Source organism: Bidens hawaiensis, unplaced genomic scaffold (genome assembly GCF_021521415.1).
Source record: "Bidens hawaiensis isolate Kalapana, Puna unplaced genomic scaffold, B.hawaiensis_p1.1 tig00000001_1, whole genome shotgun sequence".
Lineage (NCBI taxonomy): Eukaryota > Viridiplantae > Streptophyta > Magnoliopsida > Asterales > Asteraceae > Bidens > Bidens hawaiensis.
In genome coordinates, this window is record NW_027491014.1 from 727,148 (window position 1) to 745,674 (window position 18,527).

The 18,527-nt window shown below is 37.0% G+C and overlaps 1 protein-coding gene across 1 annotated transcript; it reads right to left on the reverse strand.

Annotated features, from left to right (window-relative positions):
• Positions 1-10,556: 10,556 nt before the first annotated feature.
• Positions 10,557-17,639, reverse strand: LOC143561497 (FBD-associated F-box protein At3g49020-like). Its single transcript, XM_077049794.1, has 4 exons — positions 17,623-17,639; positions 11,338-12,325; positions 10,957-11,148; positions 10,557-10,715 (listed from the first exon to the last, which is right to left on the reverse strand). The coding sequence occupies exons 2-4, from the start codon at positions 12,211-12,213 to the stop codon at positions 10,653-10,655; spliced, it is 1,131 nt and encodes a 376-aa protein (XP_076905909.1). The 5' UTR covers positions 12,214-12,325; positions 17,623-17,639; the 3' UTR covers positions 10,557-10,652.
• Between the last annotated feature and the right edge of the window lie 888 nt (positions 17,640-18,527).

An 18,527-nucleotide genomic window follows, 5' to 3' on the forward strand; every position in this document is an offset into this window, starting at 1 on the left:
TTTTACCCTATTTGAATTATCCATACTCTTACCATTATAAAAGCAAGGCTCCATACACCACTTTGGTTGTTCATTTTCTCCAAACTCTCTCTCAAATCCAAGTATTCATCTTCAACATTTTGTTATTTTGACTACTTAAGGTCAAACTAAAGCCAACCTTGTTCTAACTAATTCTTATTTCCTGAAGCTTGATGTTGCAACATATATATAATACGCACCCCTTGTTACCTTTGGTAGTTACTTCTCCGACTCCGATTGGTTAATTTTCGGACTTAGTAAGGCAAAGATTCATGTAGGACTTTCGTGGTACTTGATATATACACTTAGATAACTTTTTTGCACATATTAATCTTGTTTAACTTCTGCTCTTTTAAGTTTGTTTGTCATATTTATGAAGTTCCATGGTTATGGGTTTGTAGAGACTAGCCTCGATTTAACCGTAAAAAGTCCAAACCGTAAACCGAACTTCTTACTAGTTTTGTTAAATAATTGTTTTAAACATGCTTTATGTTATAGTTAAGTTTCAAAAATCATTTTTACAAGTTCTTTAATATTTGGGCATGTGGAAACCATCAAGGAAATTATTGTGAGATGGAAACCGAACCAAACCGAACTTTCGTTTAAAGACCGTGTTGTTAACTTTTTGGTTGTAAAACTTAAGTTTAACCATTTATAAATTATTATTCAAGTTCTTTGATATTTGGGTATGTGGAAACCATCTAGGAACTTATTGTGAGATGGAAACCGAACCAAACCGAACTAAACCGATTTTTACTCGCATAAACACACAAGTGTGTTTTTAGCTATCAAGACTTGTATATTTCTTTAAAAATCATTTATAAAATGATTTTAATTATTTTCTTAAGTACTTGGAAATGTTGGATCCAACTTGATCTCATAACAAAGTTTGGACCGACAAAACCGAACACTCGCTTAACGTGCGTTGTTAGTTCTAAAATAATATAACTACATACTTGGTTAAGGCTTACTAGATTTTTATGAGTTATCTCATAACATTTAATATTTTGGAAAGTAGACTTTGGGTTTGACCAATTATCAAGACCCGAACCAACAACCCGAACACTCGATAAAAACCCATTTTAGTATCTTATCATTAAGGGACTTGCATTCTTGCATTTTTACCCTCCTTATTACTTAACATAGGTTGAGTAAATATTAAGGCTAGATACTTTAACCAGGTTTCGAGCAAACTTACATTTTTGAAGGACTATTGTTATAATTTCTTAATTATTTACATTTTAAACCTTAAACTTTAATTGTTTACATTTCTCATTATATATTATACTTAAAGACTTTCAAGAAAACATTTCTAATTCAAGACTTCCGTTTATTTAGGCTTTGCTCGTTAAACCTCGTCATACCGGTTAATATTCAACTCACCGATCTTTCAAGTTTATTAATTGAATGTGAGTACTTTCATACCCCATTTTCCATATTTCCTTATGGGGTGACATTTCATACTTATTCAAATTTAATGCTTTATACTTGAATCTTAAACCACAAACGTTATTGTATACTTTACTTAAATAAATGCTCGATTTGGTGTTCTATGCTTATGTGTTTATCGCTTTTGGAAGATTGATTCATAAATCTGTGATCTATCTGGTATTCTCTTATAGCACGGTGCCGTTAATATATTCTTATTAGCGACCCTCATGAAATCCGAATATATTTGGTATTCTCTTATAGACGGTGCCGCTAATCTATTCTTATTAGCGACCTCATATTATCCGAATTATTGCTATTATTTATTGTTTCGTATACAAGATTGTGACTTTTCTTATTATATACATATATGCTCAAACATGAATTGCTCACCAACCTTTGTGTTGACAAATTTTATTTTATGAAATGTTACAGGTTTGCATCTAGGTTGACTCGAGCTTGTGGAGAAAACGATACCAAGACCTTTAAGTTATTAGAAAATGAACAATATTTGATTTGCTATATTTTGTTGTGACCATCTTATGAACATTATTATGTGACATTTTCGATGTTATGAAATGAAATGAGTTTGTTAAATATAGTCGCTTTAAATAATGTCATGCGCTTATGGGCAATCGTTACACCTCGGCATGTTCTGTCACCTTTGATTAGGGTGTGACAAACACACTACAAAATGTAAAAAAAGCGAAAACCAATGAAAATAGTTAGAAAATCTAACTTTTGTGTTGCATTTAATCTCAATTCATTTATATGACCACACGTAACAGGGTGATATAGTGGAAGAAAAAGCCACATAGCGTCGGGCACACCGCTCCCTAAGGCGTGCGTTATGGGCGCACTTTGGGGCCAAAAATGGTTTAGGCGCTTTGTACATAACACCATGTTGTAGAAGAAGGTGGGACTACGTTTTTTTCTAGCCAATAAAGAAGAAGATGGTGATGCTATGGGATGTAGGCCTGTTCACGAGCCGAGCCAAGGCAAGCTCAGGCTCGGCTCGATAATCAATCGAGCTGGCTCGGCTCGATAATCAATCGAGCTGGCTCGGCTCGAGCTCTTAATCGAGCTAAAAATTTGAGCTCGAGCTCGGCTCGGTTTTAATCGAGCCGAGCCCGAGCTCTTAATCGAGCTAAAAATTTGAGCTCAAGCTCGGCTCGGTTTTAAATCGAGCAGGCTCGGTTCGACTTGATTTGGCTCGAGTTTACCTGTAATAATAAAAATTATATGCAACCATCAAGCTAAACTAAATAAATATGACGTTAAGATCAACACCAACCAAATACAAACTAAATAAATACGTCTTTTAACACCATCGAAAACAAAATATGTTCAACAAGTCTAAACCAAACCAAATACAAAATTAAGCAGAGAAGTATTATTTATGAGCGACGGCCGATGGCGGAGGTGAATATGAGCGGCTAGGGTTAGGGTGGAAAATGAAACGTATACTGATTATTGAGTGCGTGAACTATGAAGTCTCATCTCTCAATTACTCAGTATATGGAATTATGAATATGAACTATGGAGTGAGAAAGGAAAGTGGGCTGGATTAAAGGAAAGCTCATGTGTTAAAATAATTGGGCTCGATAATTATACGCATGTATGTATGTATATATATATATATATATATATAATAAATTAAAATAAAAAAGTTCGAGCCAATCGAGCGAGCTCGAGTCGAGCCGGGGCTAGCTCAGGCTCGGCTCGTTTAGAAATCGATTCGAGCTAGGCTCGGCTCGTTTACAATCGAGCCGATTTCGAGCGAGCTTTCTTCAAGCTTTTTTCGAGCGAGTTTCGAGCCGTGAGCTTTTTGAACAGCCCTAATGGGATGCCACCACTATACATGGTTTTAAAGATAAATATAAGCTTTAAATAGTTTTATATTAAATTTACCAAAAATAGTTTAAAAATTCTAACATACAAAGTACCGAATTATTTATTGTTTTTGAAATGGATTCTTCCAATGAAACTAATTTCCATTTGTAGCATAAAGACTCTTCTTTCAATGTGTTTAAATGTGACATGAAGATTATTTTGATTTTAGCAGTTCAATCGATGAGGAGTTTCAGAGACTTTCTAAATTCAATTTGTTGAAAGTTATGAGTTTATATCTTAGTTAAATTTATCATTATTTTTTTATATAAAAGTTGTTGAATATGAAGATTTATTACCAAATTACAAAGTAAACAAATCGAAGTCTTATGAATATTCGTATGTTTTTCATATATAGTTTGATTGATAGCAATATTATTTGTCCAACGTCGCTCAATCAAAAAGTTTGGTATATATATATATATATATAAAAAGACATCCCACATCGCTAAGAAACCATAAGGGGGCCTTTCCCCAATCTTATATATAGGTCATCTTGTTTTCTTAGATTGACGGGCAGTTAATTAGTATTTTTTGACAGTAAGCGAACGTTGGGCTTGTATCATTGTCACATATCTAGTGGCGGATTCAGGAATTTGTTTTGGGTGGTGCACTATTTTTATATGTTTCAATTTCACCGAGTCGGGTATATAAAATTCCGGGTCGGTTTGAGGTTCGGGTCGGTTCGATGGTTCGGGAAAAGTTTATTACATAATAAAAATACGATAAAATAATAAAAGAGACACCGTCATCTAACAAAAACTAAAACTAACAAATTAAAACCGATAACCTAACAAACTAAAACTAAATTTAACAAATAGCTTAACAATTAAGTAGTTAACACTTAACAATTATGGACAATTAACATTTAACAATGAATTATTACCTTCAAAGTGGGAGGATTCGAGACTCCGAGTAAGAGTAGGCAGTGGCAGGAGGACGGGGATCAAAGACGGGCTGAGTGGCTGATAGAGTGATAGACTGATAGAGTGATAGACTGATAGAGTGAGTGGCTGATAGACTGATAGACTGGTTGGTCAGGGGTTGTGCGGGGCAGGCGGGCATCGGGAGTGGCTGAGGGAGGCTGTTGGCGCCGGCGGACGGCGGTGGACGGTGGTCAGTGGCTTACGGTGGTCATATACGGCGGTGGACGACTGCTGTTGCCTGTTTGCGAAGAGAGGCGCTGCTTTGCTTATGTTTGTTATAAAAAAACCCTAACATCAGTTAGGGTAACTTAGTAAGAAACAAAAAAAAACTATAAAAACAGGAATAGAACCTGCGACCTCCGGGTTACAAAACCCACAAACTACCATCCGGGCAAGCATTTTATATGTTTTTAAGATGGTTCCTGTATAATTTATAGGGTGGTTCCTTTATTATTTTCTATATATAAATATACTATAATTTCGAAACTCGGGTGGTTTCGCGGAACCACCGTTACTACCGTAGATCCGCCCCTGCACATATCATTAATGAAAACTGTTAGCACCCAATAATTCTGATTATCTGCCCATCACTCCTTATGCTAGACAAGGTTAAACCCTAGGAAATAAAAAGATACAAACAATTCCACTGATCCGAACTAGATAACAAAGTCCTATGTAAGAGGGGGGGGGGGGGGGGGTGGAGTGGGGTGGATGACTCGAGCTTAACTAGTTCAACTTGCATAGAGCTCGGTTTCATTTCGATCTCTATTTCTAAAGCTCGATCCGGTAATGAGTAGTTTTTTAAGCTCGGGATCGGCTTGTTTACTTTTTATATATTTATAATTATTTTTTATATACATTTTTTTCAATTATAACTCTATATATAACATTATTCATATTATTTAGTTACCTTTTCATTATATATATAGATAAAGGATCCAATACAATAATGGTTTATCATACAATACGTACGCGACTCGTATACCCGTCGATCTTCAATTTAACGCGATGGCAGTTTTGTAATTTTCGTCAAATCTGATATACTGCTCCCATCGATTTCGTCCACCTTCATCGTCACCATTCAGCAATCTTCATCGTACAACGATTTCGTCCATTGTCGAAGCCACCATCCACAATCATCATACATCGTCGTTTATTATTTGTTCACAGGTTTGTTAATATTTTGATAAAATTGAAATTTAAATTGAAATTGAAATTGAAATTGAAATTAATGAACCTAATTCATCAATTAACCTTTAATTGATCTAATTAATCATCAATTTGAAGATTCGGTCGATTAATTTTTTCAATTTTTAGTGGGTTATGTCTAAACGTTTAAACTCTTTTGCCTGAACGTTTAAACTTCTTTGCCTGAACGTTTAAAGGTTTAACATTTGAAAAAACACAACATTTAACATTTGTTAGTTTAGAAGTTCTGTTTAGAAGTTCTGTTTTAGAAGTTCTTAACTTCAGGTGTTTAATTTTTTTTTTTTAGTTTAGAAGTTCTGTTTAAAAGTTCTGAACTTCTAAACTTTTTTGAACACCCAGAACTTCTTAGAACGTTTAAAGATGTTCCTGATTTTTGAACACCCAGAATTTCATTGAAAGTATTAGAACGTTTAAAGATGTTCATTTTTTTAACACCCAGAACTTCATTGAACGTATCAGAACATTTATAGGTCTTCAGTTTTGTTTCAGAACGTTTAAACATAACATTTTGAACCCTAATAAGAGATCGATTGAGCGCGTTATTTCTGCAATCCCATAATCGATTGATGATTCTAAATACTTCTACACATCAATTCGATTGATTAAAATCATCATTTTGGTGTTTATATTGATCAGAACGTATAAACTTTGAGTAGAACGTTTAAACGTGAACCCTAATCATAGCTCAATTAAGTGTGTTAATCTGTATTTTCATAATCGATTGATGATTCTAAAGCCTCTTACACATCAATTCGATTGATTTAATCATCAATTTTTGATCAATTTGAAAATCTTTAATGTTCAGTGACGTTCTATTTCAATTTTGGTTTTTTACTTTTGAGATTTCATACTGTAAGCTGTGATTAGAGTTTAGAAATTGGATTGGATTGAGCGACAAGTTCCGAATTTGGATCAGAGTTGATTTGTAATCGACGAATTTTGATCGCGAATTACTGTTGGGTTATTTACGAAATTGCCACCACGCGTTTTTTAATCAAACGTTCTGGAATGTCGCGTACCTAATGTACGATAAGCCATTATTGTACGTTAACCCACCCCTATATATATATATATATAGATAGATTTCTTTTGAGAACCACTTTGAGTTTTAAGAACTCGAAAGAACTCAACGTAACAATTTATTTATTTTTTGAATTTTTTGAACTCAACTTAAGTGTAAGTAACATAAAAAAAATTACAGTATTTATTACACACCGAATCGACTTATTACACATTTGTAACTAACATTTAAACTTGTGTAATGATAAAAAATCTTTATTCTTTCTCCTGATTCATTTTTTAATCAGATTTATTCTCAACCACGTATTCCCTACTCATTTAATTAAATGTGTGGTCTATATTGAGTTCTTAAAGTTCTTACAACTTATTAAGATTCTCAAAATATCCTTCCCCTATATATATCAGACTTATTTAGGCTCGCGAGCCGGCTCAAGCTTGATACGTGAAGCTCGGGCTCGGTTGTAAAATGAGCTTACTTTTAGATTTAGGCTTGCTTAAGCTCGGCTCGATTAAGCTTTTTCACGAGTTGATCTCAAGTTACTAGCGAGTGGCTTGGCTCGTATGCACCCCTACCTCTAAGAATGCAATCATTTTGGGCACCATGTATCATAACCACGTGACCAAGGTTTTAAACATTCTGAACTTCATTTGCCCAAAATTTTTTAAAATAGAAACATAAAAAGTTATTAAAAGGCGTATTATGAGTAGGGTATGGTCGAGTTTGGAAATCACCTTAAAAATGGTACTCATATACAAAGAGATGATAACTTATAAGGAAGGTGGAGATTATAGGAAATCTATGTAACACGACAGGTCGAGTTCTTCCTTTTTACATTGCAGTAGGGGTGAGCAAAAAAACGGTTTGGAATTGTCAGAACCGAGGAACCGGAACCGAATCGGTGCCTCAGAACCGCTAATGTATGTGCCGGTTCGGTTCTCGGTTCTTAGAATTTGCATTAAACGCTTCCCGGTTCGGTTTCGGGTAAACCAGCGGTTCTAGACTTGGAACCGAAGAACCGGAATATTCAAAACGTATTAAATAAATTTACCAATCCCTATTTTTTATAGAGTAACTTATTAACCGGCATCCATTAAATCATTTTTTAATTCAAATCTTCTTTCTTTATGTTCAAGAACTAGCAACCATGATCAATTTTGATTTAAGCTATCAAGGTAATTTAATATAAAACAATATGATCTTCAATTAATCAATCGTTGCTAATGATTTATTTAAATTCAACACTTAGGTTTTAATAAAAAGTATAACACATGTTCATGTTGTAATCTAAATTAGTTTTACCGTGAAAGAAGACATACAATTGTATAAACTTGTTTTGCAACTTGCAAAGTTTGCATAACTCATTTGATAAATAAATGATCGAACCGGTTCTAGCCAGAACCGATTAGCTAGAACAGGCTTTAGCAATTCTGGAACCGAACCGGTTTACTATAATAGGCTCCGGGCCCAGTTCTATTTATCACTCATTTTCGGTTCCGATTCCGGTTTGGTTCTCACGGTTCTGAACCGTTGCACAGGCCTACACAGGAGATATGCTAGATGAGCTGCTGGGCCTTGTTGACTTTTCGGTCTATTTTAAAACTACTACGAACAAAAAATGCGAGGTTTCTAAAAGTAACGTGGAACAACTTGTTTAAAGCAAGTTGTTATGGGAGTGCAATTTATGTACACCCATGCTCAAATTTATGTTGAAAGAAATATACGATGATTAGAACGATTAGCTTATGTTGGAAAATTATTTTAAGATGAATGGATATTATTTATTATTTTAGTAAAATTATTAATAAAACTCTTAATATGGTGAATTAAAAATAAACTCTTGAGTAGAGGTTTATTTATGTCACTTAATGTGTTTTATTAGAGTTTATGTCTCAAATTAAGTGAGACTTTTCATTCATCCATGTCTCTTGTATAAGTTTTCCTAAAGTGAATGAGAGAAGACTTGGAACAAAAAATGATGATCATCAAGAAGACTTGGTATAATTCTTTTCAAGAAATATTAGAGATCAAAAACTCTCTAAACTCCATCTTTATAATATCAAGTTCAAGCACACTAAAGTATCCGGTGTAGCCTTGGGTGCGTAGCCTTCCCCGGCAGTACATACTTCTTTGGCTGTTATACCCTGGGAAACAGACGTGTTGTCTAAGTAGAGGCTCATAATTTGTTTTAATGGAAACGTGTTAAACACGTGCCTCAGCCTCAACCGTCAACATTTTGTTTGCTTTTTGTTGTAGTCAAGGCGCTTAGTCGAAGATCAAATGTGATGTAGACACAAGACAAGGATACTACATGAAGACCCGTTAAACTACCCCTAAAGACTTTGGATCATATCATTTTTGAATATAAAAGTTTGTATAGTTTTGTAAACGGTATCGTATTAGAATATTTCTCATTACTAACGAGAGTATCGTTAGTGTTTATTTTATTCTATTTTTTAGATAAATGTGACATATGTCCTACAGCTTCTAGAAAAAATAAACGAGATTGAAAGAGTGAAAGCGAAGTTTTTACGACATATTCTCAAGGTGTTGTCAAGAAGAAACTCGTCCATGGTTTTGGTGGCCTCGACACCAGTGATTGCAGTTTTGATGTATATTTGAATTCAAGCTTGTAGCAAGTTCAAATAACATGTTTTGTTTTTTAGTCCTTACGGATTTTCTTTTAATTGTTACATGTTCATGGGTATTTTTATGTGAGCTTGGTTTTGGTTCACACATATGACATAAATCTTTTCTTTCCATTTTTTTTCCTGTTTAAGAACTAGATTTTCCTTTTTCAAACAATACACACGCGCACACGTCAAATATGTTCATAGAACTTTTAACATTTGAACAATAACATAATAGTTGATTAAATTATATAAAGTTTTATGCTTTAATAGTATGACTCCTAACTTTCAATCCATTTGATATGTTTCCTTAGTGGTGAGAATGAATTATTGTACCTAGTTCACCATTAAAAATTAAAATATAGCAGGAATCAACCCATTTACAAGTAAATAGCTCAATGGTAGAGTACTCACTCATTTACAAGTACATAGCTCAATGGTAAAGTACTCACTTTATTAGTAAGAGATAATGGGTTCAAACCTCACTATCACCAATTTATATAGGAGATACGAGGGATGACCCTGGCTTGCCAGGGTTCGAGTCCTGATCTCACCCAGTTTTACCGGCTGCTCGCTGTCGTGCCGTTTGACGGGTGTGGGGGTCGGGTTTTATCTGGGGAATCCCTCAATAGGTGGACCGCTAGGGGCTCCGTCCGTCCGGACTCATGGCCGGCTCGGGCTACCTTTAGCCAATGGGGCCGCGTACGGAGTACCCGGCGTTACTTAGTTGGTCGTTCAAAAAAAAACAAGTACATAGCAGGTCAAACAGTATTAATTCTGCAAAAAAAAGTATATAACCAAATCTTCATGTTTCTTGATCAACGCTATCTTCCTAGGGCAGAAGGGGCACTTATAGATACTACCCATCCATCGGCCAATCCTGTATTGTCACCTCATTTATACTCTTAAGTACTCACAAACCAGAAAATCACCTACAACCCTACCCAAACTTTTTATCTTTTGTTAATTAAAATTAAATAAACACAAAATAAACATAGGTTGATTACTTGGCAAAGGTTTATTATGAGTTTAAAGCCATGCATACCCACATGGGTGGTGACGGTGCTACCACATGGATTCAAAGCTTGTTATAGGGTGCCCCGTCCCCTGTTGACAGACAGCCCCTAAACCATTTATTTTTCCTGCAGATGTTGAATCAGCAAATCATCCTCATTATTAAGTTATATATTTCCATATTCGGTTTACATTTCAACCCCTTCATTCTCCCAAACAATCTGTGAGCACCATTCACATCGCATTAAAAATACTCGCATTTGGCTCACACCCTTTCTAAATCATTGAATTTAAAATCTTGATTGCATCATAAATGGGTCTATGTTAATCAGAATGAATAATAATCTTTATATTAAAACACAATAACTGATACATTAATACATAGAGCAAACCCCATCCCACCGAGGGGTGTCAAGCCAAACTGGTCTTGATGCAGGCACTGTATTTACAATAATAATCCCTCGCTTAGCTTATCCTTGTCCCTATTGGATATAGAGTTTCCATGGATCATATAAGCTCCTATATTAACGAATCGTTTACTTTAGAACACACCTCAACATTTCCAAATTTGGTGCATAGGCCCTACATTAAATAAGACCGCCGTCGTCAGAGTGTTGGAACATATATATAATATCTAATTGTTACAGTGGTTTAGCCCATGTGCACAAGTTTGTTGTTCTAGCGTATCTGGTTTCTAACTTGTATACATTGAGATTTCGCCCTCCATTGTAATTACACGATTCAGTTAAACATATAGTCATTTTTACACCATGCAACAAGTATAATGTGTGAAAAATAAAAATATACTTCACGGTGCAAATACCTTATATGAAACCGGTGTGAATGTGGCGCCTGGAGAACCACCAAGAAAATAGTTTTTAACTTTAGTAGACATAGTTACTTCTTGTTGTGTTGGCTCTCCTAGAGAAACACGAGCCGGATAAAATTTTAAACTCTTTAAGTTAACAAATGGAGAAGCTTGATCCGAGATTAATTTCACTAATGAAGAAAAAAGCTGCAAAAAAATACCAAAAAATCAGGAATAGAAAGTAAAGATATATAAGTCTATCTCGCTCACAAAAATACATATAACAGGAACATTTCGTTGTTTTATACTGAAATCTTTATAATATATATATATATATATATATATATATATATATATATGTACATAATAAACATTTATGGAATGGTACCAGCATACCTTGACAAGTTCCAAGTTAAGTGTAAGAAATTTGACACAATGAAGCTGCTGAAGCAGACAAAAAAAACTGCAAGTATATTCCTTGAAATCATAGAGACAGTCAATACACATATTAACCTTCTCCATATGACGAAGGTCGGTAGGAAGCTGTAACAGGCCATTGTCATTATCCATGTGAGAATAATAATAAAATGTATAATGCAAGGAGGAAAGGTTGGGTGCGGAAATCACATGCGCCCCTCGCCAGTTTTTTATAGTGAGATTCTTGAGTTGAGGCGTGGTCACATTGACACACTTATAACCATTTTCAAGCGTTAGACTAGATAGTCGAGGATGACTAATACTAAAACTATCCAACGTCTTGCAATTCTTTAAAGTGAGATTCTTCAAGTTTGTGCAGTTGGAAAGAAGACCGGCACATGCGTCATCATAGAATGTGAGACTCAACGTTGTTAAAGTTGGCAGCACCCAAGTCGGGAAGTCGACTGGATAGTACATGTAGCCAGGCAAGTAAGTGATATTCAGTTGCTGGACATTGTGCGAGAATGCATAGTCCAAGATTCTTTGAACAAGCTCGTGGATAACCTTTCCACGAAAAGTGAGACTAACAGAAATGACTTGTGTTTGATTATTTCGACCGGATAGTAAATGTGTGACGAATTTGGAGAGGTTGGGAAACTTACGAAACCCCTTGGCTGAGAAATTGAGATAAGGCATTGAAGTCCAGATATACCTCCATCTAGATGACAAAGCACTTGTTTGGACAACATGTTTAATGCTGATGTAAGATAGGATTTTTTGGATAAGCTCGTCCGGCAAGATGCTTAGTCTATCATCTTCTACATTCTCTGTTATTTCATCACGTGCAGTATCCATTCTCTTCTAATTCTGCGTTGAAAAAGAAAAGAATTCACGGGTATATTGGTTCTTTTCTGTTGGTCTGTCGTTTGCTAAACCACCAGCATCATGTCTTGTCTTTAGACACAACCTGCAATTTTTTTTAAATAATGCCTTTAAGGTAGTTAAACTAAATAATAATCCCAATTCCTAAATAAATCCCAATCAACTGAGGTAACCTTCAATTTCTCCATTGGAGACAATCAGTTATGAAAAGATAATCAGTATTATTGAATTCATGAGATATGATTACAACCAATTATATAGAGATACTAAATACACTTAGATACCCTATACAATTTAGAACTTAATAATAATAAACTGAAACTATAACCGACATAGTCTAATATTCCCCCGCAAGTTCAGGGCGGTTAGCAATCTGCAACTTGGACCGCAAAAACTCAAACTTTGAGAAGACAAGGGCTTCGTAAAGATATCAGCGATTTGATCATTGGTTGAAATAAACTTGACATTGAGATGGCCTTGAGTAACCTGTTCACGAACAAAGTTGTAGTCAACCTCGATATGTTTAGTACGGGCATGAAACACCGGATTGGCGGTGAGATATGTGGCACCAAGATTGTCACACCAAAGTGTCGGTGCCTCGCTTTGTAAGTCAAGTTCACGAAGAAGAGACTTTAGCCAAATTAATTTTGCAACAGTATCTGCAATGGCCTTGTACTCTGATTCAGTAGAGGAGCGAGAAACTGTTTTCTGTTTGCGAGCTGACCGGGAGATGAGGTTTGAACCCAAGTATATAGCAAATCCCCCAGTGGAGCGACGGTCGATTGGACAACCAGCCCAGTCAGAATCAGAGAAGGCCTGCACATTAGTGGTCTAGTGAGAATCAGAGAAGGCTTGTAGCCGATATCCCGTGTTGTGATGAAACCAAAGACCCATATTCATAGTACCCTGTAAATAACGCAAGATGCGCTTGACAGCAGCCCAGTGATTTTCCGTTGGAGCATGCATGAACTGACATACCCGATTGACTGCAAACGAAATGTCAGGACGAGTAAGGGTCGCGTATTGAAGGGCGCCAACTGTTTGTCTATACCGAGATGGATCGTCCAAGAGAGGACTATCATCAGGAAGTAAGACATGAGAGGTGTGCATAGGAGTGGAAATTGGTTTGCAGTCAGCCAGGCCCGCCCGATGTAAAATAGCGCAAATATATTTTCGTTGGGAAAGAACCAAATCTGATTTCTTGTGAACCTTCACCCCGAGAAAATAATGTAGTTGCCCCAAATCTTTAAGAGCAAAAAGTGAATTGAGGCGGGTAATGAGCTTGTCAACCGTGTCAGGATTGTTACCGGTAATGATGATGTCATCCACATAAACCAGGAGATAAACCAGAGAACCCAATGAACCCCAACTGATGAAGAGCACCAGACAGTTTGTTAAACCAGGCACGGGGAGTGTTTGAGGCCATATAAGGATTTGTGCAAAAAACAAATATGATCCGGTTTTGTAGGATCAACGAACCCCTGCGGTTGGCGCATATAAACGGTTTCCTCAAGATCACCATGCAGAAAAGCAGTCTGAATATCCAGTTGTCTCAGGGACCATTTGTTCGTAACAGCCAATGACAATATGGTCCGAATTGTGGCGGGTTTGATTACAGGACTAAACGTCTCATGATAGTCCACACCTTGTTGTTGATGAAAGCCTTTCGCAACCAATCTGGCTTTAAACCTGCTGATGTTACCATGTTCATCAGTTTTTAACCTGTAAACCCATTTACAATCAACAATATTAGCGTTAGGTACAGGAGGCACAAGATTTTTGTGAAGCGCGTCCAATTCTTCGGACATAGCATGACGCCATTCAGCATATTTGTTGGCAATAGTAAAGCTAGTTGGTTCAATGGGTAAGGAGGAGGTGGTCTTGGCTAGGTAAGCGGCCAGGTTATACCGATCTGGTCGTTTAGGGTGTTGTCTGAGGTTGGGGGTCTTGAACGAGCATCCATATGGGGAGAGGCTGGTGGTTGTTGAGCAGCTGTGGACGCAGGCTGGGTAGCCGAGGGATGGGCTATTTGGGCAGCCGAGGGTTGGGCAGTTTGGGCAGCAGAGGGTTGGGCCGTGGGGGTAGGGTTAGCAGGAGACGGGTGAGATGGTGAAGGTGGTGGAGATGGTTCGTTGGCTGGGGACGAGGTCGGGGCTGGTGTGTTAGGTTCTGGTGAGAAACCGGGCGGTGGATTAGGAAAGATAGAGATGTACGTGGAGGATGTAGATGGAGATGGGTTCGGCTTTGGTGAAGGTGTATACGGAAAGACATGTTCATTAAATCGAACATGCCGAGCAATGTAAATACGTTCAATGGAAGGATCAAAGCACCGATAGCCATGATGAGAAAGGCTATAGCCAAGAAAGACACAAGGAGTAGAACGGAACTCGATTTTGTGACGGTTGTATAGGCGGAGATAAGGAAAACATTGAGAACCAAAAACTCTTAGAAAAGAGTAATCAGGTTTCAAATGGAGATTTGTTTGAGAAGACACGTGAGGGAAGCCGATTGATTAGGTAAACGGCTGTCTCGAAGGCAAAGTGCCAGAAACGTTGGGGAAGACATGAATGAGCCAATAGAGAGAGACCCGTTTCAACAACGTGCCAATGTCGGCGTTCAACCATTCCGTTTTGCTCGCTGGTGTGTGGGCAAGAACGGCGATGAATGATGCCAAGGTTGCAACAAAGGTTGGTGAGGGAGCGGAATTCACCTCCTCAATCGGATTGGATGCATTTTAATTTAGTGTTAAATTGGCGTTCAGCCATGGTTATAAAGTTTGTTAATATAACATAAACATCCGATTTTTGAGTTAAGGGATAAAACCACATATATCGAGTACAATGATCAACACATAATAGGAAATACCGGTGACCATCAAGCGATGGTGCCAGTGACGGACCCCAAACATCACAATAAACAAGATCCAAGATATTATAACTACGAAAATTAGAATCTCGTAAATGCAATTTAGTTGATTTTCCCATTTGACAAAAGGAACATAAAGTGTTTGATAATTTGTCCGAAACAGGTAAAGAACAATAAGAAACAATAGAATTAAAGACTTGAGTGTGAGGATGTCCCAAACGTTGATGCCAAATATTCGAGGAAGCTTTGACAGCGGTGAAGGCAACCTTGGGTAGAGACTTGAGTTGCGGAAGGCGGATAGAGTACAAACCCTGTTCACTGGGGCCCGTGAGGAGGGTACTGCGTGTAGACTCGTCCTTCACAACAAAATGAGAAGAGTGAAATTCAAAGAATACATTATTGTCAAGACAAAATTTTTGCACAGATAAAAGGTTTTGTTTAAGTTTAGGAACATGAAGAATATCTGAAAGGTTAAAGGTTCTGTTTGAAGAGTGGAATTTAGATGAGCCAATGTGTAAAATGGGTATGGAATTACCATTGTTAACAAATAATGAATCATTACCATAGTATGCCTCAAGAGTTGTCCAAGCTAGTTAAATCTGGAGTGGCATGATGGGTTGCACCCATGTCGGGTTTCCAAGCACTTCCAGAAGAAGAAGCTCCATCCGAAAAGGTGGAAAAATTGGCCTGTGGAGCAGGCCGATTTTGCTGATTGGGCTGATTTGGGCATTGAGAAGGTAGATGCCCAATTCCACAACGATTGCAGTGACCATACACGGTGTTTTGAGTGGAGGCCCATAAAAATTGTCTGCTGCCACCATTGTCTCTAGGACGTTAGTTGAGAGAGCCACGTGAGTTGCCCCGAGAGTGGCCACGGTTGTTCCGGTTACCGCGATTTGTGTTGTATGATCGAGATCCAAAATAGGCCTGGGTTGTGGTGAAAGATTCGGATTCAGTTGGTGACCCAACTGAGAGGCCATCAACTGGATATTTTGGAGTTGTTGTAGTTGTTCAAGGGTTGGTTGAGTTTTTAAGAGACCAGGAGCAGTGTAGGGCTGCTGTGGGGGAGTAGAGGCAGCAGCAAGAAGTGCTTGCGGGTTGTTTTGCACAAGTTTGGTGACCACAAAACCATGGTCATTTAATAAGGCAAAGATTTCATGAAAGGCGACAGGTGGTTGACGACCCAGTAATGTTCCTTTTAGACCGTTGTATTCTTCCCGTAGCCCTGCAAGAGTAAGCATAACAAGTTCTTTATCTTTTACCGGTTCTCCGATGTTGGCAAGGGCAGTGGCATATTCTTGTACCCTACAGAGGTAGTCAATAGGTTTCTCATCACCCTTCATAGTGATGCGTAGTAGTTGGCTACGGAGAGTAAATTCATGAGAAGCAGTGACTGGTGCATAAGCCCGTTCCAGAGATAACCAGACTTCACGAGATGTCTTGCTCTGGTACGAGTCTTCAGAAACAGTGGAGATGAGCAACGTGCGGATATGAGCATCGTTGGAAATCCAGGGAGTATAACTAGGATTATCTGTTGTTGCAGTTCCAACGGTGACCTTCTGTTCTGGACACGGAATTGTACCGTCAACATAACCAAATAGATTATGTGATGTCAGGAAGGATTCGATCATCGACCTCCAGTAGCCATAGTTGGTAGGCTTTAGGGTAAAGGCGAATTTATGAGATTTGTGGGTAGTCTTTTCTTGATTGGAGAAGGTTGTTATGGCTGCCATTGAAGATTATGTTGGCCGGAAGTTGCGTCGGCAGGAGGCAGCAGGGACTGGGCGGCATATTAGGGTTAGAGAAAAAAAAGGAGCTGAATTTGGCTATGATACCAAATCAGTTATGAAAAGATAATCAGTATTATTGAATTCATGAGATATGATTACAACCAATTATATAGAGATACTAAATACACTTAGATACCCTATACAATTTAGAACTTAATAATAATAAACTGAAACTATAACCGACATAGTCTAATAGAGACAATAAAATTAATGGTAGGTTCTAAGATCCAAAATTACCGGTGGAACAAATACCTTAATTTTTAAGGTAATACATGTAAGTTATATTGGAGTATAAACTTTGTATTTGCCCTAATTCCTTTCAAATCCATAATTCTACATAAATGAATTCACATATGTTCAACAGTTAGGACTGACTACACTAAACACTCAAGTACTATGGAATTGACCCTACTGTAAATAACCGGGTCCAATTGTCCGGTTTATGTAAGGAGCAAATGGGTCAGATACGCAAAACCCAACCCATACAATAATTTTAAAAGCAACGGAAACTTAATCCTAATTCCTAAATCCCAATCATCTACCAAATTCTCCATTGGAGAAAATTAATTGTAAGTTCTAAGATCCATAGTTAATTACCAATAGTCAATTATTAATTTTTAAGAATTCAAACCAGAAAAAGCCCTTAATAAAGCTTAGCAAATTTTCAACAACAGATCAATTGAATAATAATAATAATAATATTATGCATTGGATTGGTAGTAAGAACCTTCTGCTGCAAAATTGATACACCAACCAAAGAAAACCCTAAATCTCGTTCGCCGTTGAAAGGCCTTTCCTAATCAGGTTTCAATTCCTTATAAAAAACGTATTCGGTCCACTTATTTATAGTTAAGACCCAGACCCAGACCCAGACCCGACCAGATAAAAACTCACTCCCATCGTAAGTACAAGAGAGATTACAATAATGACCCCTCTTTTTTTGTCAAAATGGCCATTCAAAACCCATCGTCACAATCAATTTTTTCTAGTGACGATGAGATTCAACGTCGAGTAAGAAGGTAACACATGCCATCAAAACTAGTCGTGAATGTGGGTTTCGAAGAATTTATTTTATATTTTATTATCATAATTTATTTTAACTCATGTTTTTCTTTCTTATACATAAACTTTTATAAAATTTCAAATATATCGTTGAGACTTGCCTAACTTTATCTACGAGCCCATATAAATTCTACTTAAAATCGAGTTAGGTCAAATTTATATGAAACATATTGTTTTGACGTCATTGGTCTAACATAGTTGTAATTTCAATCACTAGCATTGAAATCTATTAGAGTAATTGTAAAGACATTCGTAGTTTTTCACAAAATAAGTGAACAACGACAACAAACGATTTGTAATGGTTTCATTTAGTCACATTAAATTATGGGTTATAATCCTTCCTTTTATTTTTACTAAATGTACCTATCTCTCACGTTTTTGCATTAAATACGATTTAAACCATTTTGTTTTTCGATTAACATTTCATCATCATCATCATCGTACTCAGTATATCCCACCAATAGCAATGCTATGGTAGGGTCTGAGGAGGGTAAGATGTAGACAACCTTACCTCTATCCCATAGGGATATAGAGACTGCTTCCGGTGAGACCTCCGGCTCGATAGTAGTT

Bases quoted from the DNA above. Each gene is read 5' to 3' on its own strand.
- LOC143561497 (XM_077049794.1), bottom strand. From the start codon at position 12,213: ATGGATACTGCACGTGATGAAATAACAGAGAATGTAGAAGATGATAGA. The intron at 11,149-11,337 runs GTATGCTGGTAC...ATTTTTTTGCAG, and splicing joins TTAACTTGGAACTTGTCAAG to CTTTTTTCTTCATTAGTGAA. The intron at 10,716-10,956 runs GTATTTGCACCG...TATTTAATGTAG, and splicing joins TCACACCGGTTTCATATAAG to GGCCTATGCACCAAATTTGG.